Below are 21454 nucleotides of genomic sequence, written 5' to 3'. Positions count from 1 at the left end.
TCATCAAAGCTATACAACGTGCTTTAAAGTGAATGACATTGTAAATCATTATTGGCATATTTAAATGGTCCATAAACGTTTTTCTAAACTGAAATGCCCCTCATGATAAGCCTCTTTATTATGATAAATCAGTAAAATTGTACAAAAGACATATAAAAGTCAAAATGTATTATTGTAGAGATTATGCTATCATTGATTGATTATTGTGTTGAAAAGTAAATGCAAGCAAACTTGAAAGGTATAGGTCAACTCACCAGTACTTTTCAAAGCATGTTCAAAGTAATGACCCTTGGGCTTATTCATTGTGTGTAATGCTGCCTTCAGGGGCTGTTGTAAATACTACTTCTGTAATTAGATGTACAATTCAATGAGGTAGAAAAAACATAGTGTTGGAGGAATTATTAAGAAAAAGGGACAGTAGTACACTATAAAAAAAAAACGCATAAAAGTAATGCATTCTGTAGGCTACTTAAAACATCAAAAGTAAAAGTTATTCATAGAATGCATAGATCAATGGAATTTTCAAATTGAAAATCAGCTATAAAACAGATCCATAGTCCTTGAATGCAGCAGAGCCCGCAGCTGAATGAACAGGCTGTAATGATGATCCAGTAGTTTCAGGAGGACAGCAGCTGCTGGGGGAGGCGCGATACCGGGGACGAGGAAGACGAGCGCAACGTGACTGCCCCCATTGTTTGTTGTAGTGAGTGGATGTTGACGTGGGGCTTGTTTATCTCCTTACGTCCGAGTACCACACCTTTAGGACGCCTCGTTTTACTCAGAACATTACGACACGAGTAGGCTACAAGCTGTACCATGACATGATGATTTATGATCTACTGTACCTTTAAGAAAAGTCAACAAAACATACCTGTGTAGAGGTATGCCTACCTGTGGAGCTACTCCAGACCAGTAGGCAGCCATTGTAGTTTTTCAGTAGGCTAATATTGTTTTACACTAAACATAATGTATTTGTATTTGTTTGTGTTAACTCTGGCAAGTAATATAGTGTATGAATTTGCCCATATAGTTAATATATGTGTAAATCACTAATCCGGTCAGGTAATTATACAATTAGTCAGTAGGCTACCATTTTGTTAAACTTTTGTGATGTGTATTTTTCCCGCTTTTTCCCATGTTTTACTACCGTTTATTTTGGCTTCACTAAAATATAGAAATACATATTGTTATTTCCCCTGCACTGGTTCAATCTAGATATACATAACTTATATTTGATGCAGTATAGCCTACTACCAATTCACCCAATAATAATAGAAAGTACCTCAAATTGACTCCACATTCACAATGTTAAAATTCTCTTAAATATATTTTCTAGTGATAAAAAACACATTATGTCACTCTATATAATGAGTACTTTTACTTTTGCTACTCAACGTGCATTTAGCTGATAATAGCTCTGTACATTTGCTTAAGTCAATTTAGAAAAAGGTATTTGTTATTGGGAATATTTAGACGTTACACTTTTACTCAAGTAACTTATCTGTGTACTTTTTTCCCAACTGAATATAACACTGATAGGGGTCATGCAGCATAAACTGAACTTTAACTTTTGAAACTATGCTTTTAAAAATGTTACTGCAGAGATTTAACTTGTAATTTAGGTTTTGTATGTTGTGTTTTGCTTACTGATGTATTATTGCAATATTTGAAATTGTGGTTTTATTATTGTAGTAGTTTTGCTATATAGTAAAAAGGTTGCAGTATTAAGTAATAATCTAAATAATAAATGTTGTATTACTCTCGAGGCTCCACTGTCAAATGGGAGGAAATGGAAGTTTGAGTGCTAATTTTTGTGTATTTGTCCTCAGTGCAGAAGGTTCCCATGGTGTCTCCCGGCCTACTTGTAAGCATGCTGCATAAGAAGTGTCCAGAGATTACACACACACACACACACACACACACACACACACACACACACACACACACACACACACACACACACACACACACACACACACACACACACACCATGCTTAGAGGCAAGCATATTTTGGTTTGGAGGAGGACTTACATCAGAATTAACTAAGGACATTTTGGGTCAAGGATTTGTAAGAAGACGAATAAACAAACACCGACATAGTGGGAGGAAAGGACATCTGTGACATCCAGAGCAACACTGACCTATACAGCAAATACAGTGAGGATCGTCTGCACAGTTAAGCATACAGAAGGATTAGAGCTTGAACCAGTTTACTCAATCAGTAAACACAAATCAGCGTCAGAAATTAATCCTTTACAGTAGACTAGACTATCTCCAGTTTCCTCTTTTGCAATTTAATGAAATCCTGTCTGGTCTCCTGGTATAAATATTTTAAACACTTCTTGGGCTTGTAAACATTCAAAACAAAGCAGGTTCTGTATTCGGTTACGGCCTTTTTCATCACGGCCTTAAGGAAATATAATGTGCAGAAAGATGTTGTGTAAATTAGACAGCAGCATGAGGAACAAAATGAAGGAGAAAAAAAACGAGGAGTGAAAAAGGGAAAGAGGTGTTGTTGTCCCTCAATGTGTCACTCAGTCAGTCACATGCTCAGCCTTTCTGTCCGACTGCCAGGCTTTGCTCTCTGAGTATAATCTGTGTTGACCAGTCAGTGGAGGGAGGGGGAAAAGATGGAAGGCAGAAGAGCTGCGTTGCAATCTAGGTCGTCCACCAGTAATCCCACGTTAAAGTATGTCGTGGGCAAACGATGCCAAATGCTGAGCTCACCCAACTCCTCTTCCTTGCCCTCTGTTCAGCCAAGTTTTACATCTTGTGACAGACCTCTCTGTTTGGGTTCGACTGCAGGAGTCACATGCTCTGATATTGCCAGCGATAACAAACTCCTGACTTTTATAGGGGCTAGAAGGGGGATACAGTGATCAGGAAGTAGCATCTTGGCTTGACCTCAGATTACTTTTCTTTTAGGTATTTGCTTCATTACCAAAACACTGAGACAGTCATCTCAAAATTGGACCACTAATAAGCCGTGGTGACAAGATTCAACATGAAAACGAATTTGCACTATTTTGGGAATGTGTATGCTTATTGAAATCCACTTTTCTACTCGTGACATAAGAATTAATTGGACAAACTCTCATGTTGACCTGTGCTGGGCAACCCGACTCTGAATGTGGGTTTACACTTGTTGCATTTCCATTCTAATAGGAATTTTTTCTAGTGTTCATTGTGTTATACATCTCAAATAATCACTAGGTCAATATGTACTGTCTTTCTACAAAGATTGTTTGTAAAGTTTAAATGTTTTGTGTGGAGTTAGTGGATCATAAATAAAAACCTAACTTGCTTGAGATCATGACTTTCAATTGATCTGACACAGCACAATGGTAATGGAGACCTTTATGCTTGGCATTCCTCTGGACAAAGACTGCTTGTATTATGTAAAAGTGTGGCAGCACAGTGTGAAAAGAGCCACTTTGAAACTAGAAATTAATGTAATGTCTTATTTAGCTAATCCCTGACTCTGGGCCTTTGTTTCCTGACTAGATCCTCTACGGCTCAGTGGTCCAATAATGCGATTCCACCTCACACAGTCCACTGAGTATTTGATGCTCATGCCAAAAACTATTTTGTTCCTGTAAAATAAGTCTAAACCTGACTAAGTAGGTTATAGTTCAGACAATCTACATTGCAGTGCAGATGTACTGCAAATAGAAACGCAAACAGATTTTATCCATTCCATATTTGCTCACCTTAACCTTGCCAGAGTGGTCAGTCAACTCAACGCAATGTCAAGGACTTAAAGGGTGACTGCCGCTTCAGGGTTGTAAAGTTCAAATTTCCCAACTTTTTTGTATGGTCTGTTGTTTGGTTATTCAGGGAGTGCCTTATATGTTGTACTCTCTTTACACTCAGCACTGCATGACCTATATACCTTTCAGGTGAGTTTAGTCGAATTACAGAATTAAAAAAAACATGTGAAAAATCAACAAATGATGTACCAGAATAGTAAACAAACACCTTTAATTGTTCAGAGTTTTGTACAAGGGTGTGTTGACATTTGTGGATCACGAGCGAGCTAAACTTTGAAATATCATACTGCCCTCTTGAGGCCAGATGCTGACCTCAAACCCAAAAATATTATGTAAACATTTCCCAGTTACCATTTCCCAGTCCAGTAATCCAGCAAGGCCTCAGGAGCTTAACCACGAGTCATGAATAAAATACAGCCACAAATAAAAGGAAAATAGACACAAGGCCATTACCAGTCCTTGTGTGTTTTGAAAGTGTGCCTGGTTTTAAATAAAAGTCTCTCTGAAGTGTATGGTCCACTCAAAAACGAATAACATAGAAAAAGTAAAACTTTTTTTCATAACCGGAGAGCATCCTGGGTAAAAGTGGGTACAGAGTAAGTGATGTAGCTGCTGTGAGGGCTGGAGAAATAAGGAGCAGCTCTGGCTCTTGTGTACACAGGGAATGAGGACTCCGTGCACACATGCATCCTGATGGGCTTAGCAGCTCCGCTAGCAGTGAGTCCACAGTGTGTGCTGCCCCCTGTTGAGCAGATTGGGGAACTTCCAGGTGAAGCCTGAAGGAAGAGAGGCTCTTCAGAGTCCCAGCTGAAGCTCTTCTTATTCCAAATTTTGTGTATGGAGCGTCGCTGCTGATAATCCACTTTGAGCGGCACACTGGACAGAGGAGAAGCTCTGGAGGCCCGAGCAGAGGGACTGTCTCTCTTCAGGAGGGATTCAATAGAGAAAGGACTGCTGAACTTCACCTCACATCTGATCTGAACCCCTCTGCAGGCTGCAGGTTCAGGAGAGGGGACAGCTGAGCAGTTCCTCGATGCTCTGCTCAGGTTCTCCGTCTCCACTTTGGAGGCCAACTCTGGGAAGAGCTGCAGGATTCCTTTGAAGTGACGACGCGCCATCTTTGCTGTGATCTGACCAGAGTCCAGTTTCCAGTAGTTCCTCTTACTGTCTATAGAATCTGGGACAACTGGAATCTGAAAAAAATACAAGGGTTAATTGTTACATCAAATACTAAAAGGAGGTTAATTTGCGAAGATCTGAAATGAAAGCTTACCTTGACAAAACATTTGTTTGTTGATAGACAAACTCTGATGTTGTTCTCAACAGATCTTTTGTCGTCAGAGATTAATGGGGCCAGTCTGTCCATCAACTAGAACAATCAAATTGAGATTAAGTTTAGAATCGAAACATGTGTTTCACATTCAAAGATTCAAAGGATTCATTGTCCAGTAGCTACTATAATATTAAATCCCAGGCTCCATTAATGAAACATTAATATATAAAAAGAAATAAAACAAATCTAAAAAACAATAAATATAGTGCAACAAGAAAACAGAATAAAATAGTGCAGGTAAACTATATTAAATGTACAAAATAAAATAAGCTAAATGTTGCTGAGAATGTTGTAAGTGGCAAAGTAAATGCAGGAGTCTATATACACTTGTAGAATAAGAAAAACAAGAACAGAATGTAAAATTAAATACTTTACAATGAAATAGTGTTACTTAAATTCATTGCAAATGTGTTGACCCTTTCTTACCCGAGTAAAGGTGAGCATCTTGCCAGGAACGTCCTGCAGGATGACAGCGATCTTGGCCAGGTAGGTGGTACTCTTCCTGAACAGACCTCGCTGAGAGCTGCTGGCTGGACTGGAGAGAGATCCAAACTTCTCAGGCCTGGTCTGCATCTTGTTTGTTGGAGAATCAGAGGAGTCAGGAACAGACTGTGGTGTTTTCACAGCCTCACTGAGAACAGTTGTGGATGGGAGGTGGTCAGCTCTGGATATAAATCCTGTTGGGACAATAGGACATTAGAGGGTGTGCACTACAGGTTAATGAAACCTTTTGAAAAGTAGATGAGCCATTAATGTTGGAGGTGGAGCCAGTGGTTTCAGTAAAAGTCCATTTCCAAAGGGTCATCAGCATGTCTATATGGAGGTCCTGATCTGCCTCTTTGTTCATGAACAGTTACATTTTCAGACTTTAAATAAAGGTTATAGAAGTCCAATAATCCAAACAGAATATACAAATGAATAAGACTTTACTTTAAAAGTTTCATTCAAAAAGTAACACATCATACATTTAAATGTATTAAATTGAAAGAAGCTTTTGGCTAAAGCAATGTACAGTATACAGAAGCACAACCCAAGCAACAATATATCAACAAACTAAACTACTAAACAATGATACAACTACTATGTACAAAATGTGGTCTACATTTTAAGCTTTTTCTTACTTAAAATAAGCCAACATATCTTATTACCATTTTAAATGATTAATAAAATCATTAAAAATAAAAACTGGAATATATTTCAACAGTTAATATTAAAATAATATAAAGTGAATTCACAGTAAATCAATGTTTGTTGGGGTAGTTGTCGGTATACTCACAGTGAAGTTGTGTCTCTCAGTGGAGCAGCGACTCACTAGTCTGTGATAATTATTACATTAACTCAAACTACAAGGTTCCATCCTATAATTTGTCCAACCTTGTTTGTTACGTTCTCAGAGACGCCATAAAGATGTTGTCTGGAGCCTCTCAATAGCTGCTGTGAGAAAACACAATACACAGCTGGGTGATAATGACATTCCAATGAGCAATCTCATAACATTCTTGCAGTTTGCACATCCCTCATCACTCCTTCAAAGTCAAGCCTATATCCCTTTGTCCAATGTAATGACGAAGGTGATTTACATCAGTGATCCCCATTCACTTGCATGCACCCATTAGCTGGGCTGAATGATTTAAAGAACAAGTTTTGAAGTTGATTCTGACTGAGGCTGCAGTTGACCAAACCATTAAGCAGCTGATTTCACTTTTGTGTGATTGAATCTGTGTGACTCTGCTGCTTTGGGATCTGTTACAAGTAGCAGTTTAAGAAAGATGTCTGAATAATCCTGAAGGGTAAAATCAGATTTAGAGGGTTTTACTTGGAAAAGTTGTTAAATAATTATAAATAAAATGTCACTGTAACCTTAGTAATCATGAGTCAGACTGCCCATGTAATTTAGGACCACACCCTCAACTAGGGCTGTTCAATTCATGGAATTGCAAAATGGACTTGTACAATATTTAGATAGCTTGAAGCACAATATTTGTTAAAAGTGTGTGTTAAATGTGTGTGTGTGTGTTAAAATAACATTTTGAATGAAGTGGTGCTATATCCAGGCCTACAAGTCATATTTTACAGACTTAAAAAAAGTTAGCTGTTGTACAGTTCCTTTAAAAAAATCACAGCATTTTAATATCTTTTAATGATAATGAGAAGAATGATGGGGAAATGATCAATCCGTCCAATATTGTGAAACATATCGCAACTGCAGTCTCTAAAAAGTTTGTGGTTATTTTTTAAAACTTGTACAGTATACCCTCAACTAAATTGCAAATTAGTAATACTGAGAATGGCAGCCGTGGGGCGTTCAGAGAAGCCTGTGTGAATGGATGGAGAGACAATATGGGTGGAGGGTGGGGCTCGGAAAAAGAAAATTAATGTGCGTGCAGGAGACATCAGTGTTTATAGTCGTATAAAAGAATAAGGTGTGTTTGAGGTGTAGTCCTATTCATAGAAATAAAGGTAACTCCTTAAAAAACAAAAACAATGTTTAACCATTATATTAGCTATTAGTTATTCACATGTTAATAAAAGGGTGGACATGTTCTGTCTAGAAAAACAACTCTGTGGTTATGAAATCAGGCATGATACGTTTATCAAGTACAGAACGTTGACGTATATTAGTAAGAAATGAAGTATGTCTAATTTAAGGTAACATACAAAAAGATTACACTTGATTAATTTCAGTCTCTTTCACATTAAGATAAGATATACTTTATGAATCCCAAATTGGGAAATGTTTTCATTGCAGCAGCATGTAAATCAGAGTATTGCATAATTAGAGATGTATGTAAACATCTCAAAATAGAAGATAAAACAGAGCTAAAAAAGTGAAAACATAAAAGTCGACCGTGAAGATACAAATCTGTAAACTATCTGAAAAATAAAACACTATTGAAGGGCCAAATTACAGCTAAAACAATACAAAAGTAGGATATTATTTACATTTAGTGTTAAAGAATTTGAAGAATTACAAGAAGAGGGCAATGAACACTATTATCTCTATACAAAAAAAACTCAAACGGTGTCCTTTAAATGTATGTATGCTGCTTTTTAATATATTTATTGATGTACAGCACCTTGGTCAACTCTGTTGTTTTTAGATGTACTATATAAATGAAAGTTGGATTGGTTTGGATTTAAAGCGTGTTTACTGTGTGTAAGTGAAATACTCTGCTATTCTCTCAGGTGAACCGAATGTGAATGAATCTCGACGAGGCGTAAATCACTGGAAAGTGAGACAGACGTACAGCCTCAATACCATTGTGTTTGATGAATACAGCCATTTCAACTGTTACATTCCAATGCTTATTATTACAGCCGTTGTCTGGGAGTGGTCTACTTGTTTGTGAGTGGACACAGGAGTTTAATCTACTAAATATTTATTATGTATTTTTCCAGAACCTCTCAATTTTAGAGAAAGGGAAAGATACGAGTTGATAAATGAATAGCTTAGTCTATTAAAAATAGCTTTTGCTGACCTGAACCTTTTCTTGTTTGGATAAAAGAGTAATATTAGACTGTGTAAGTAGCCAGTTTCTGATAAAGAGTACCCAACATTTTGCCAGGACCCAAAGCCATCTTTACTTTTCCGAGAATGATTACAAACTGTGTCATGATACAGAAACTGAGTCTGTTTTTAATCCTTATGAAACTGATAAGGACAATGGTGAGCTTGCCACACATATATTTAAATGCTTTCTGGCTCAATTCTTAGACAGAGAGGTTTACTTCTTGGTAAAATAAAAGCAACTTTAAAATGTACCTGTATAGAATGAAGGTTATAATATATTTTTTCAAATGGACTTCATATACATTTAGCTTTGCCTTTTAAAAAAAATGTAAGCTTAATTTTAGTCAAGTGTGTGCTAGTTTTTGTTAGTTTCAGTAAGTGGGTAGTTTTAAAATACTGTTTTTAGTTGTTGTTAGGGCTAGGAAAAATATCTCAAAATGTGTTGCTACATGCACATACAAAAAACAAGAGTAGAGAACAGTTTAGGAATGCCCCTTACATCTGCTGTTTATTTTAATTTTATTATGTTTCCTATTAGTTTCAGGTACAGTTTACTATAATAACCCTTTTGAAATAATGTGAATAAGACCTTTTTCAAATTGAGTTCACTGGCAAACACAGGGTGCATAAAACCCTGGCTGACTGACTATAATCAACGTATTGAAAATAAATCAAATCCTTGATGTTTGAATATCAGTAAATGACTCCTTTTGAACAGGACAAAATATACATACTGAAACCTTTTCTGTGTTAACTGGCTCCACCTCCAGCATTAATGGCTCATCTAACTTTCAAAGGGTTCTCATTAACATCCAGTATACACCCTCTGATGTCCTATTGTCCCAACAGGACTTATATCCAGAGCTGACCACCTTTGGTCATATCTGTTCTCAGTGAGACTGTGAAATCCCCTCTGTGTGTTCCTGACTCCTCTGATTCTCTCACATAAATCTTTATTTTGGGACCTAACTCTTCTTAAAAAAAAAAATGCAGACCAGGCCTAAGAAGTTTGGATTTCTCTCCAGTCCAGCCAGCAGCTCTCAGCGAGGTCTGTTCAGGAAGAGCACCACCTACCTGGCCAAGATCGCTGTCATCCTGCAGGACGCTCCTGGCAAGATGCTCACCTTTACTCAGGTAAGAAAGGGTCAACACATTTGCAATTATTAAAAAGTGTCGTGTTAAACATGTTTTGATTGTAAGTTCATTTCAACTTTTTTTGTAGTTGATGGACAGACTGGCACCATTAATCCCTGATGACATAGTGACTATTGAGAACAACATCAGAGTTTGTTTATCAAACAACAAATGTTTTGTCAAGGTAAGTTTTCTTTCCAAAACTTCTGATGTTGGATCATGGAACATGGAAATGTTCCTTATTAAACAACTTAAGCTCTATCTATAAACCCTGTGTTGTATTTTTCCAGATTCCAGGTGTCCCAGATCTCATAAGGAAGAACTACTGGAAACTGGACTCTGGTCAGATCACAGCAAAGATGGTGCGTCGTCACTTCAAAGTTATCCTGCAGCTCTTCCCAGAGTTGGCCTCCAAAGTGGAAAGGGAGAACCTGAGCAGAGCATCGAGGAACTGCTCAACCTCTCCTGAGCCTGCAGCCTGCAGAGGGGTTCAGATCAGATGTGAGGTGAAGTTCAGCAGTCCTTTCTCGATTGAATCCCTCCTGAAGAGAGACAGTCCCTCTGCTCGGGCCTCCAGAGCTTCTCCTCTGTCCAGTGTGCCGCTCAAAGTGGATTATCAGCAGCGACGCTCCATACAAAGAGTTTGGAATAAGAATAGCTTCAGCTGGGAATCTGAGGAGCCTCTCCTCCTTCAGACTTCAGCTGGAAGTTCCCAAATCTGCTCAACAGGGGGCAGCACACACTGTGGACTCACTGCTAGCGGAGCTGCTAAGCCCATCAGGATGCATTTGTGCACGGAGTCCTCATTCCCTGTGTACACAAGAGCCAGAGCTGCTCCTTATTTCTCCAGCCCTCACAGCAGCTACATCACTTACTCTGTACCCACTTTTACCCAGGATGCTCTCGGTCTTTATCCGTAAAAAAAACAAACAAATACAGATATCAGCTCAAGTACAGTAATTATAAAGGTATTTTGTAATGTGTCGACACAACATGATTTCATACGTTGACTGCGTGTCAGAGTGGCACCTTTGTTCCCTTTAATAACATAGTGGTTCAGATGAGGTGAAAATCACCGACATGTTTTCAAATACTCTCCACTTAAAAGCATCTTTGTTCACTTTAGTGACCCACATTCCAGTGATTATCACCTCATTTATCAGTTGTCTCTTTTGAGCTTTCTTTGTGGAGGGACAGACTGATTTTGCATTATATTAAATATGTATTTGGTTTCCTCTAAAACACTGAATTGGAATGTAGTGACACACACACGTTCATATAGACCTGGAGGTTTATTGTGATATATGTATACATTTGGATTGAACACATTCTTAATAAATAGTCTTGTTTGTTTATAGTTCAGATGTAGTTCCTTTTCATAAACCGTTGGCCTGATCATTGGATACATGACTGGAGGTGCATTAATGGGGTGGGGGGGAATACATTACATAATATCATTAGTTTTTGTTGAGAAACTGACAGGAATCAGATTGTCTTTTGGCATATTATACACTGAAATGGTTCTCGGCTCGTCAGACAGCCTTTCAGCATCTAGCTGTATTTGTATTCTCCATCCCCCTTGACAATCAAAACAACTTTTTTGTTGCTTAATGTGTGATGCCTATTTTTTTCCTCTATTAATATCTTTTGTCCACATTTTCTGCTCTAAAAACATCTCAGAAAAAACAGAACTTGCCACATGATGAATTGCACAACATGAAAAGATAAATTCTCTTTACACTCAAACCGAAACTCAGGTGGTTGTATTAGCTCTGAATGCAGTCCACAATTTCCATTTTGTTCAAAAAAAGAAAGTAAATATTTAGCATTAAAGCCATTAGGATTTTCTTTAAGGCCTTGGGCCATTTTTGCCTCATTTTAAACGCGTGTAGTTTGCTACATGCGCCAGATTGCCCAAATTCTGTCTTGATTCAAATGCCGAGGGTACAGATGAAGTTAAAATGGCACCCATAGACAAAAATTTGAACTTTATAAACTGTAAACGTTTTAAAAAAGGCTGGAAGTCTATCACAACATCACATGGAAGGACAGACGACAGGACAGAGACTATATGAAATAAAATGCCATTTTATTGTTCAGCCGTGTCACAACCTCGTCTCCAAAATAAGCACAGCAGGACTACAACTGGTTCATCAACCTAGCTACCCTTGATAGCACATAAAACTGGGTTTTATTAGACCACCAATGATAGCATTAAAGACTTTTCTATCAGACATCCAATGATAGCATACAAAATAGTTGATAACCTACCAGTGATACTGTATATAAAACACTTGTCTCTAGATTTATCCCCAACCCACCCTCAATTTTACCCATCTCCCTCTTTAGAACATTTGTGACACTGAAATATTTTATGCTTTAACAAGCACATATTAAGAATGCATAACTCTCCATTTTTGAGATTATTATTTAAAAAAAACTACACAATGTTACACTTTAAGTCAGGGTACAAGTCATCTGGTTATTAGTGTTCTACACATTCGGCCATAAACCAAAGGAACATTGTATAATATCACTATAACTTAACACTACATGTAATATACGTTTAAAAAAAAGAAAAGAAATTACAAATGATTAGCATTGAAGAGAAAATGAAGATGGCTAGTGCGAAGGCAAGCTGGGTCAGTACCATAACAGAGAATGAGTAATACAAAAAGAAATAAAAAAATAGAATAAGAAAAATAGAAACAAGAACTGATAAGAATACAGGCAAGGCTAAAACATGTGTTTCAAACTTTAAGATCCACCTCATGTGCACTCATCCATATAGGTAACCTGCTCCAAGACCTCCATTGTGTGATTCCACCTCTCTCTGATACTTAACCCTTTCATTTCCCCCACATCAACTTGCTTAAACACTCCCATGGCAACCATCTTCTTTGTTCTTTTTGTGTCAGGCACTTTCCAAGACCTCTTATTCTTCTCTTTACCTTCAACAACTCTACAGGCCAATCATAATGCTGCTTCAGACAATGCAGGTTCCCTCAGCACACAACTGCAAAAGAGCACAGGACAACATTTTCAGTTAGTTGCTTTTTAGATCATTATTTCTGATACTGTGACATGGAAAGTTATATTTTCTGCAGTGGCATTATGGCTTACCAATCCTACAGGTCGGTGTCAAACCAGGCCAGCTGGTTGCTGTCCATCAGGTCCTGGGAGTGGCCGAGGTCTGGCAGAGGGTCAGTGTGATGGCCCAGGTCGGGCAGAGTGTCGGTGTGGTAGTCAGCCCCTTCCATCATGGGGTCCAGAAGGGAGTCCTGGCCGTAGGCTGATGGGTAGGCCCGGTAGGCTCCATCTGGAAAAAACACAATTATTTTTGTATTAAAAGTGGTGCAAACGGTTCCAAACACTAAAATATTATTCGGAACAAACAAAGACACGCAATATGTAAAATGATACCCATTATGATATGAAGGTAGGCCTGTCGAGATAAGCAATTAATTGACTTATCGTACGATAAATAAAAATGAACTCGATAACTTTTCTGACCTCGATAAATTGCCGTTTACATGCGTGTGTGTTTACATAAGGATGTAACCAGCATTTTAGCCAGGTGCGCTGCGGCTGCCGGCCAGGCGCGCTGCCGGACACTCTACCGACCCGGTGCGCTGCAAAAAACGTTTTACTACTGCCTTTTCACAAATGCAATTGCGTGTTTTGGCCACAAGAGAGCTCTGTTTTCCAGCCTGAGTCTATTTAATTTACTGTTTGGGTTGTGTGTGATTTATTTAATATTTTTTTTATAATTTAATTAATTTGTTTTATTTATTACATACAATTTATTACATATAAATATTTCACATTTCATTTTCAATTTCATTTGAATGTTCAATAAAAAAAGAAAGTACTTGAATTATTATTATTATTATCACCATTATGTCAGTGGTCTAAAATGGTCTTACAACTGTGTCGACAATATTATCGTTTATCGCAATAATTTCCGGGAAAATGTATCGTCCAACAAAATTAATTATCTTGACAGGCCTATATGAAGGGTTATGCTTTAATAAACTGCAATACTGTAAGCAAGGCAACATATTCAAATAAGTAAAAGTAATGCATGACATTCAAGTTTATCTATATGTATTTTTTTAAAAGAACGCTATTCAATACAATTAAAAAAAAAAATCTATTATTTCGATACAAACGACAAATCAGATGCTTTTCAAAATCTAGTTACATAAACCAAAGCGTGATGAAATAAGAGGCGAGAAACCGAGAGGGGGGGATTTCATTTGAGAAAACACAGGCACTCACCATCCTGCCGATAAGCCAGAGGGTCTCCCTGAGCTCCCATATCCAGTCCCAGGTCTCCAGTCTATAAAAGGCAAATCAGTGATGAGTAAAGCACGACACAAGCCAGCCGACAGAGGAAAATGGATGCCTTTGTTCCAATACTATAGCGCTTTACTAATTGTATACAGTATGCAAAAGTACAGTCTAACATTAGTGTATATAGCATTAAAGCAGTGTTAGTTACTTAAACCTGTTAAGAAGACTATGTTGTCCCTGATCATAACAGATTTGTTTCATTTGCAATGTATGTGTGCGCATGCGTGTACCTCGTTCCAGGCCATGGGCTCGGTTCTGAACAAAGAGCTGGTCAGCTCCACTGACAGACGCTTCTTGTAGTCCTGGGGTTTGTCCTCAGACATGCGGAACAGGACAGCTGCAGCATAGGTAGCTACAGGAGACAAAGCACGGCAACACAAGTCAGGTACACCGAGGATACACAAGTTCACAGACTGATCAGAAATGTGAGCACAGCTTGTTTACTCACCAACACCCTCATTACGAGAGTGCAGCAGCTCAGTGAGGGGGGCAGTGGCTCCTTCAGCTTCAATGGCCTCAGCAGCTTCCTTATCCTGAGCCAGTTCACACAGCACACCTGCTGCCACGCGCTGGATGTTCTCCACTGGAGAATACAGCAGCTGGAGACGGGGAACAGCACATCGAAGGATAAGAGTTTTGATAAAGAAAGGAACGTTGACAAATAATAATAAGCGTAAAGGGATTAGAGAACCAAAGTTGCCAGTTAACCGATTGCCTTTTCTAAACAAAGACATGTGCATGGCTGTGGGATAGTCAGTGTTGGCTATAGTGCAGGGATGCAAACACACGTATGGTGAAAAAAGAGAGAACTATTTGAAGCAGAAAAAAAACTGCGTAATACACCACCTGACAAAGGCCTGTGCTATAATGCTTCAATTAACTGGCTATTCTTTATAATATACTCAGATCAATAGGAGACAGAGATGTTAAGTTATAAATCAAGGGTTTTTATTATTATTTACAGCAGGGGTGGGGAACCTTTTTCCTCTCAAGGGCCATTTCAATTTTTACAACATCCTCCGAGGGCCGTACAAATTATTGAATGCAACCTCTGCTTAAAAAAAACTAAAATCACAGCCCATTCATTTCGCCTTTCTTTCATGCTGTGCAAATTATTATTTTTTAAATGTTGAAGTTAAAAGCATCAATCTGGTGCACTTTGAGAGCAAAATTAAGAGATCTATGGATATATCTCTCAACACCCATATGAAACAGAACTGTAAGCAGATTTTTTTCTTTATGGATATTTTACAAATCAACTTTGTTGTTACTGTCATAGTATTTTATACCCGTTTTTCATTTAGTCTCTTATTTTTTTATAACTATAATGATCATATCAAGGTATGCCTTAACCTCACTGAGCTGAGGTTATTTGAGCCCCTCAGTCTGTCAGGAGAGAGCTCTCTTCCACCTGGTTGTAGAAAAAGCTCTTTATATTCGTTAGCATAGCTAGCTAACCAGATGCTAATAACAACAGATCGCCACTGGGCTTACAACTAAAGACACAGCCACGCAAAAACTGCGGCATGTGAACGGCTCCTTATGGGTACTGCAATATTTGAAGTGCTGGAGCGGCATTCCGGTACTCTCAGTCAGCACTATACCACGTGATGACTCGTTACGCTCAAAAACCCAAAACAAAAACTTGTCGGTTCTCCACGAATTACACAAGTCACCCAAATCAGCGTTAAAAAAGCGGGAGGCGCCGAAAAGCGACTAATTTGCATGCATGATAGTGAGATCAGGAGTTCAAGGTTCACCTGGACAAAGAGTGGAATGGTGTTGAGCCCTCTGATGACAATTCTGTTGTGGACATCCCGGGCCAGGATGTGCAGAGCGCCTGTGCATCCTTCCACTATTTCCTCCATACGCACACCCTCCTTTATTTGTTTGAGTGGGGGAAAAGGCACGTTAAATACACAAAAAATATAGATTTTAAGTACAGAAAGCTTGAAGGATTGTTGGCTTGGTTACACACCACAAACTGCTGCTGGTTTCCTCCCATGCTTGTGCGCCTCTGGGTGTCCTGGTGAGCCCTGACCAGCAGTTGGACCAATCGGGGGATGGCGCCCTGCTCCCGCAGAGCGCTGTGGTTGGCTGGGCAAAGAGCCAGGTTACGGATCAGACCAACTGTGGCCTAAAGAGGGGGGAAATGTAAGATATTTGAGTTAATTGATGTCCTATTAGGAAAGGTTGATCTGAAAGTATGAAAAATGAGTAGATGCAGAGATAACAAGGTGGCTAGTGACCTTGATTAGTGGCCAGTGGGAAGGAGGGTGCAGAAGTTTGACCACCACAGGCAGGCCGTAATGCAGGCGCACGGCATTCTGGGCCATCTCAGCATCCTGGTGGCGGGAGGTCAGGTGACGCAGGGCACAGACGGCGGGCTCTGTGATGTCCTCTCTGTCGCCGGCCCTAAGCACTGTTCGCACCAGAGCCTCAATGCCTCCAACCTGACATGAGATGAGATCAATCAGCAAGCGACATAATATTGCATCATTACAAAAACAAGGCTGCCGACAAAGAAGTTAAAGCCGAATACACCATCTAAATTCCAGAGAGATACATAGCTGTGTTCAAAGCTCGTCTGTACATTACATACCTGGCAGACCATGAGTTTGTTACTATAGTTGTTGCAGGTCAGATTGGAGAGGATGCCGGCGGCACATGTCACTACATTGATGTCATCACTGCCCAGCAGCTGGACCAGGGTCCCCAGGAGACCCTCCATTCCCTCCTGAGAGAGCAGGGGACAAGTCAACAAAAACAAATGAGGAGAGGAATGGGAACATCCTAAATAGGTTAGCAGTTTGTTTTGAGCATTTAACACACTGCTTCTGTTGGATCTTAAAATAGAACCTGGGGGCTCAATAGAAGATGGCATTAGTGATTATTGAGAGTGTGTTGTACCTGTTTAGTGGCGGCATCTGACAGATTCCTCAGAGTCCAGAGGCAGTTCTGCACCAGGCGCTGGCTAGGGTCTGTCAGGTGAAGCCCCAAGGCCTGCATGCCTCCTACACACACACGCCACAGCAAATACATTCATTCCATCAGAATAATTTCACTTCAGAAGCAAACCAAAATGTAGACAAGGACCTAAACTATTTTTCAATGTTTTGACAATCCATTTCATTTTTGTACATACCAGCCTCGACGATGGCAGGCTTGTTGCTGGAGCAGACAGAGAGCACCTTGAGCACTCTGCTTGTGGTCCACAGCAGCTTCTCGTATGTGAAGGTCCTCATGATGTTAACCAGAGCCTGGGGACCACCGCTGGCCAGAATGATCAGCTAAAACAAAGACAGGTTCATGTTTAGTAATGCTACAACCTACTGCCAGCCAAGTGGCATCACTAGAGACATCAAGGGCTTTTAAACCGGGATAGTATCAATCTCTCAATACCTTGCTTTCCTGGTTGCCATATGCAAGGATCTGCAGGCAGTCAGTAGTGATTGCCAGGAACTTGACGTTGGTGTTAGCCAACAGGGCCACCATCTTCTGCAGACCTCCAGCCAGACGCACTGCCATCTTTGCTCCTTCCTGGTGCAACAACAGGTTGTGGAGAGTGGTGATGGCGTAGAACAACACACTGTCCACTGGCGAGCTGGAAAATGTAAACAAAAAGTTTAGTCAGACAACAGTGCAAATCTAGTGTTGCAGATAAAACAGTTATCACACAAATTATTTAATAAACTACAAGTGTTGGACATATTGGAATATGTTATCTTAATAAATCTAGTCCCTGGGAGACCTTTTCTACATATTGCAAAAACGAAATTGAGTTCCTTGAGACACAGTTTTCAGTACTGTTCACATCTGGCCAAATAATACAACATTCGAGGAACAATTTAAAATATTGAACACATTTTTGGATCTGCAGTCAAATGTATTTTGTGATAACCCCCTTTGTAGTCTAGTATAATCAGGTAGTTCATCATCTCAAGCTACTCTTTCATCCTACGTTTGTGGTGGTAAATGTGGTAATATGATTCCAGCTGCAAATTCAAAGACACACGGGACATCCAACAGGTTGCAACTTGCCAGCCAGCAGAATAGCTAGCCAGTGTGTGTTTGGCTTTTCATTGAGGTAGAACAAAGGGCATTTACGAAGAGTAAAGTAAAAGGAGGAAGACGACCTAACAGTTTTCAATGTGTTGTAGTGTGCAGGTTATGGTTGGCCAATCAGGCTGATGCAGCCATTTGAAGGCTTTACTTTTAAGACAGTCTGTTTTTATTTGCAGATGACTTGTGTGCTTAATGATGATTGATAGGCTTATAGATGTTACATTTTTCTTTGTGTCCAGCATTAACAAGAGGAGGAGTTAGAGAAAAGAAAGGGGGCCGCTAAGGGGTGTTTGAGACACAAAATGAACAAATGTACGTTTATCAGTCTGCTGCATATATTTAAGTCTAAAACCAGCATGCCTTGCCAATGAGTTGGCAAAGGGACAGCGTCAATAGGCTGTAAAAAGTTTAAAGACTATCTTGTGATTTACAAAATCACTGATAAAGCCCAGTATTGTACAACAATAACTTTAGCGGCAAAGAAAGTCAACACAAAAGTAGCTACTCTTTTAGGCAGACAACTAATACAAACTACTCAAAACAGCTTTTTGCATTATTGTTGCTAGCATTAGAACCATTAGGCCGGTTTCAGTGCTGTAGAGCTCCACTATTTCTTACCCAAGCATCTTAACAAGAGCAGGAATGCCTCCAGACTTGAAGATTGCGAGGAGCCCCTCACGATGGTGGGAAAGGTTGTGTAAGGTGCCAGCAGAGCAGCGAGCTGTCTCCACATCCCCAGTGTTCTGCATAGCACGTACAACGGCCGAAACCATTTGTGGCGAGCGCATCAGGGCGTGGCGCGATGCCTCCTTCTTTGACAACTGATGCACCATCACAGCTGCTTTGTTCACGACAACCTGGGAAATAGATTTGTTTTGGGTTAGGGAAGCATGGAAAAGTAGGGGATGTATACTGCATTGCCAATGACTTTAATGATACCACAGGTGTTTGTTAATGTGATAATCACTTATTGGTAGACATACCTGGTCCTCATCATTAAGCAGTTTGGTAAGCTCAGGGATGGCACGAGTGGCCAGCTCAGCATCATCTTGATAGTTGATGAGGTTGACCACAGCATGCTTCAGCATCTGAGAGGGCTCCGCCAGGCGTTGCACTGCTGTGGGGTGGGCAGCGTCCAGCTGGGTAGGTGAGATCTGGATGCCCTCCTCCAAGGTCTCAGGGAACATGGCAGCACGCACGCGCTGGGCCCGGGTCATGGCATACCCCTCCATGTCTGAAAGTTATGCAATATGCCGATTAACTATAGAAATGTCTCGCACATCAGAGATGTATACAATTGATGCAGGAGAAAATGTTTCTTGTATACCTGTAGGCTCAGGAGTGAAGGGCTGGTTGAACTCCCAGTCGTAGAGACCTGGATCATCCTCCTCGGCATCAGGGTTTCCCTTGCCACTCAGAGATGGAGCTGAGGTTGTTACTCCAGACTGAATTCCTGAGTCCAGGTAGGACTGCTGCTGCCACTGGCTCACTGCAGCCTTGCTGTCTCCCATTGCCATGTCCAACTCCATCAAATCAGCTACACAAAATGGGGAACACAGGGAATTACAGATTAGGAGAAGAATTATCTTAACTTTCTAACACTTTTAATTAGTTTATTTAGCTTTGAGCTAAACACAATTGTTCTTGAAAAGGTTTTAGTAATCTTATAAATTACAAAACGTGTAATCTTAAGTAAATGCAGAGGTGAGATATGGAAATTAAAAAAGTTAAATTGCCATGAGAATAAAGAGGGACACAAAGTGAGTGGAGCCCAAAAAGTTTGAATCCTGTTGAGGCAAAATGGGGAAAAACATCAAATTCCTCTCTCAATCCCCCGGCCACACTTTTCTAGACAAGAAACTCAGATGTAACAAAGGACGAGTTATAATAACTCAGGATACTGGGACATGTGCTCACCTAGCTTACGGTGAGTAAGTGACTTCCAAGGTAATTCATGCATTTATGTACAGTAAGAAAACATCCCATCTACACATGAAGAGCAGTGTTCACATGATGTACTTAAAAGGAAATAAAGTGTTTTTATACTTACACTGGGTAGCCATTGTTCTTGCCTGCCCTCAGCCCGCACAGCAGATAAGTCTGCGTAAAGGAAAAAAGTACACAGGGGAAAATGAGAAAACTCGCAAACAAACTTGAGTTTCTGTTAGCTAAAGCCAACTCCAATGTTTTTTGCGTTTCTCTTACGTGGTCTCAAGAGTAAAACCACTGTCTTCTGCGCTACCTGTACCAGCTCCCTGTGATTCAGACGCTTGTTTGCCTTGCTAACGTAGCTAGGAAGGGAAATGCCGAGCCTCCACCTCCAGCCGAGAGAGCAAAGCAGTGGGTATTTCCAGGCCAGCACGAACACAATTCACCATTCAGCGGCAAAGAACATCAAAGGCATATTTCTCCCCCTCCCCCTACCACGGCCAAGTTCCGACCTCGCAGCTTGGGTTTCCAATGAGAGAAACTACCCCTCCGCCCCGCAATCACTTCCATGACTCCTCCTCTCGTGCAGAGTCTAACTAGGAGCATAACAACCTACCCAAAAAAATAAGCCCATCAAACTGTACAGGATGCACTAATCATGTTTTAAGGGCATATAACTTAAGACCGAGGTGCTAGCATGTATTAACCACCATTCCTAGCTAACAGGTTGCCTAGCTTACCTTGATAGCTCGCTTAGCTCCCTTAACGTGCGTAGCTTACTGCTCCACTAGTTAGCCAACTAGCTAACATAAACAAACACAGTTAAGGTCCTTACTTACAAAGCCTAAATTGTTCAGTCTGATCCTGAGACTCAACCAGTAGTATTTTAAGTAGTTTTCGTTACAAGTCGGCTCAACAATTGAATCGTGACTTTCAAGCCAACCCAATGTTTTATTCTGGTTTGATTAGCTTAGCTAGCCAGGACGTATGAAAAGTAGATCCAAGCGCCACCGTACAAAACCTGCTGTGCTGCCAGCCAAATCAGAAAACCCCACCGGAGCCCCCTCCCTGTTCAACGATGGTTTTCTTTGGTGAACAAACATTGCCGCGATGTAAATCCATTATATTATAATAGCTGCAGTAAGCGTACTACCCTTACCAGAGTCGAGAGGTTCTCCGTGGTTCTGTTGGGGAAAATGTTGTCTTTTCTCTTGGCTGGAAATAGGAAAAGGGCTGCTAGGTGAACCACCCGTAGAAGTCCGAACCACACCCGCTGTTGCTCCGCTGAAGATGTTGCTTCCGCCTGTGCGATCGAGCATCAAGATGGCGAGGAAAAAAATATTCTGCCGCACTCG

At 40.2% G+C, this 21454-nt stretch overlaps 3 protein-coding genes across 6 annotated transcripts; 1 reads left to right on the top strand and 2 right to left on the bottom strand.

The window, feature by feature from the left end:
* Nucleotides 1-3957: 3957 nt before the first annotated feature.
* si:rp71-45k5.2 (uncharacterized protein LOC560783 homolog) lies at nucleotides 3958-6726 on the bottom strand. Of its 2 annotated transcripts, none has more exons than XM_034125158.1 (4): nucleotides 6479-6726; nucleotides 5531-5781; nucleotides 5045-5140; nucleotides 3958-4964 (listed from the first exon to the last, which is right to left on the bottom strand). In XM_034125158.1, the coding sequence occupies exons 2-4, from the start codon at nucleotides 5675-5677 to the stop codon at nucleotides 4329-4331; spliced, it is 879 nt and encodes a 292-aa protein (XP_033981049.1). In that variant the 5' UTR covers nucleotides 5678-5781; nucleotides 6479-6726; the 3' UTR covers nucleotides 3958-4328. The 2 variants fall into 2 exon arrangements, with proteins under 2 accessions (XP_033981049.1, XP_033981048.1); XM_034125157.1 differs by lacking the exon at nucleotides 6479-6726 and adding an exon at nucleotides 6381-6417.
* Nucleotides 6727-9602: 2876 nt separating this feature from the next.
* Nucleotides 9603-10669, top strand: LOC117477750. The gene is made up of 3 exons (XM_034124491.1): nucleotides 9603-9749; nucleotides 9838-9933; nucleotides 10040-10669. The coding sequence occupies exons 1-3, from the start codon at nucleotides 9603-9605 to the stop codon at nucleotides 10667-10669; spliced, it is 873 nt and encodes a 290-aa protein (XP_033980382.1).
* Nucleotides 10670-11817: 1148 nt separating this feature from the next.
* Nucleotides 11818-21454, bottom strand: LOC117478211 (catenin beta-1-like). Of its 3 annotated transcripts, none has more exons than XM_034125154.1 (17): nucleotides 21259-21454; nucleotides 20221-20270; nucleotides 19498-19707; nucleotides 19154-19404; nucleotides 18789-19027; nucleotides 17508-17709; nucleotides 17251-17395; nucleotides 17016-17119; nucleotides 16708-16842; nucleotides 16355-16558; nucleotides 16084-16242; nucleotides 15866-15985; nucleotides 14554-14704; nucleotides 14336-14457; nucleotides 14031-14091; nucleotides 12873-13068; nucleotides 11818-12765 (listed from the first exon to the last, which is right to left on the bottom strand). In XM_034125154.1, the coding sequence occupies exons 2-16, from the start codon at nucleotides 20231-20233 to the stop codon at nucleotides 12878-12880; spliced, it is 2307 nt and encodes a 768-aa protein (XP_033981045.1). In that variant the 5' UTR covers nucleotides 20234-20270; nucleotides 21259-21454; the 3' UTR covers nucleotides 11818-12765; nucleotides 12873-12877. The 3 variants fall into 3 exon arrangements, with proteins under 3 accessions (XP_033981045.1, XP_033981047.1, XP_033981046.1); XM_034125156.1 differs by lacking the exon at nucleotides 21259-21454 and adding an exon at nucleotides 20939-20961; XM_034125155.1 differs by lacking the exon at nucleotides 21259-21454 and adding an exon at nucleotides 20376-20617.

Source organism: Trematomus bernacchii, unplaced genomic scaffold (genome assembly GCF_902827165.1).
Source record: "Trematomus bernacchii unplaced genomic scaffold, fTreBer1.1, whole genome shotgun sequence".
Classification (NCBI taxonomy): domain Eukaryota; kingdom Metazoa; phylum Chordata; class Actinopteri; order Perciformes; family Nototheniidae; genus Trematomus; species Trematomus bernacchii.
The sequence above is the reverse complement of the archived record's forward strand: the minus strand, read 5'-3'. Positions and strand labels throughout refer to the sequence as shown.

Bases quoted from the DNA above. Each gene is read 5' to 3' on its own strand.
- si:rp71-45k5.2 (XM_034125158.1), bottom strand. From the start codon at position 5,677: ATGCAGACCAGGCCTGAGAAGTTTGGATCTCTCTCCAGTCCAGCCAGC. The intron at 5,141-5,530 runs GTAAGAAAGGGT...TGATTGTTCTAG, and splicing joins AGATGCTCACCTTTACTCGG to TTGATGGACAGACTGGCCCC. The intron at 4,965-5,044 runs GTAAGCTTTCAT...TATTTTTTTCAG, and splicing joins CAAACAAATGTTTTGTCAAG to ATTCCAGTTGTCCCAGATTC.
- LOC117477750 (XM_034124491.1), top strand. From the start codon at position 9,603: ATGCAGACCAGGCCTAAGAAGTTTGGATTTCTCTCCAGTCCAGCCAGC. The intron at 9,750-9,837 runs GTAAGAAAGGGT...CTTTTTTTGTAG, and splicing joins AGATGCTCACCTTTACTCAG to TTGATGGACAGACTGGCACC. The intron at 9,934-10,039 runs GTAAGTTTTCTT...GTATTTTTCCAG, and splicing joins ACAACAAATGTTTTGTCAAG to ATTCCAGGTGTCCCAGATCT.
- LOC117478211 (XM_034125154.1), bottom strand. The intron at 19,405-19,497 runs GTATACAAGAAA...CATAACTTTCAG, and splicing joins CTTCACTCCTGAGCCTACAG to ACATGGAGGGGTATGCCATG. The intron at 14,092-14,335 runs GTACACGCATGC...TGCCTTTTATAG, and splicing joins AGCCCATGGCCTGGAACGAG to ACTGGAGACCTGGGACTGGA.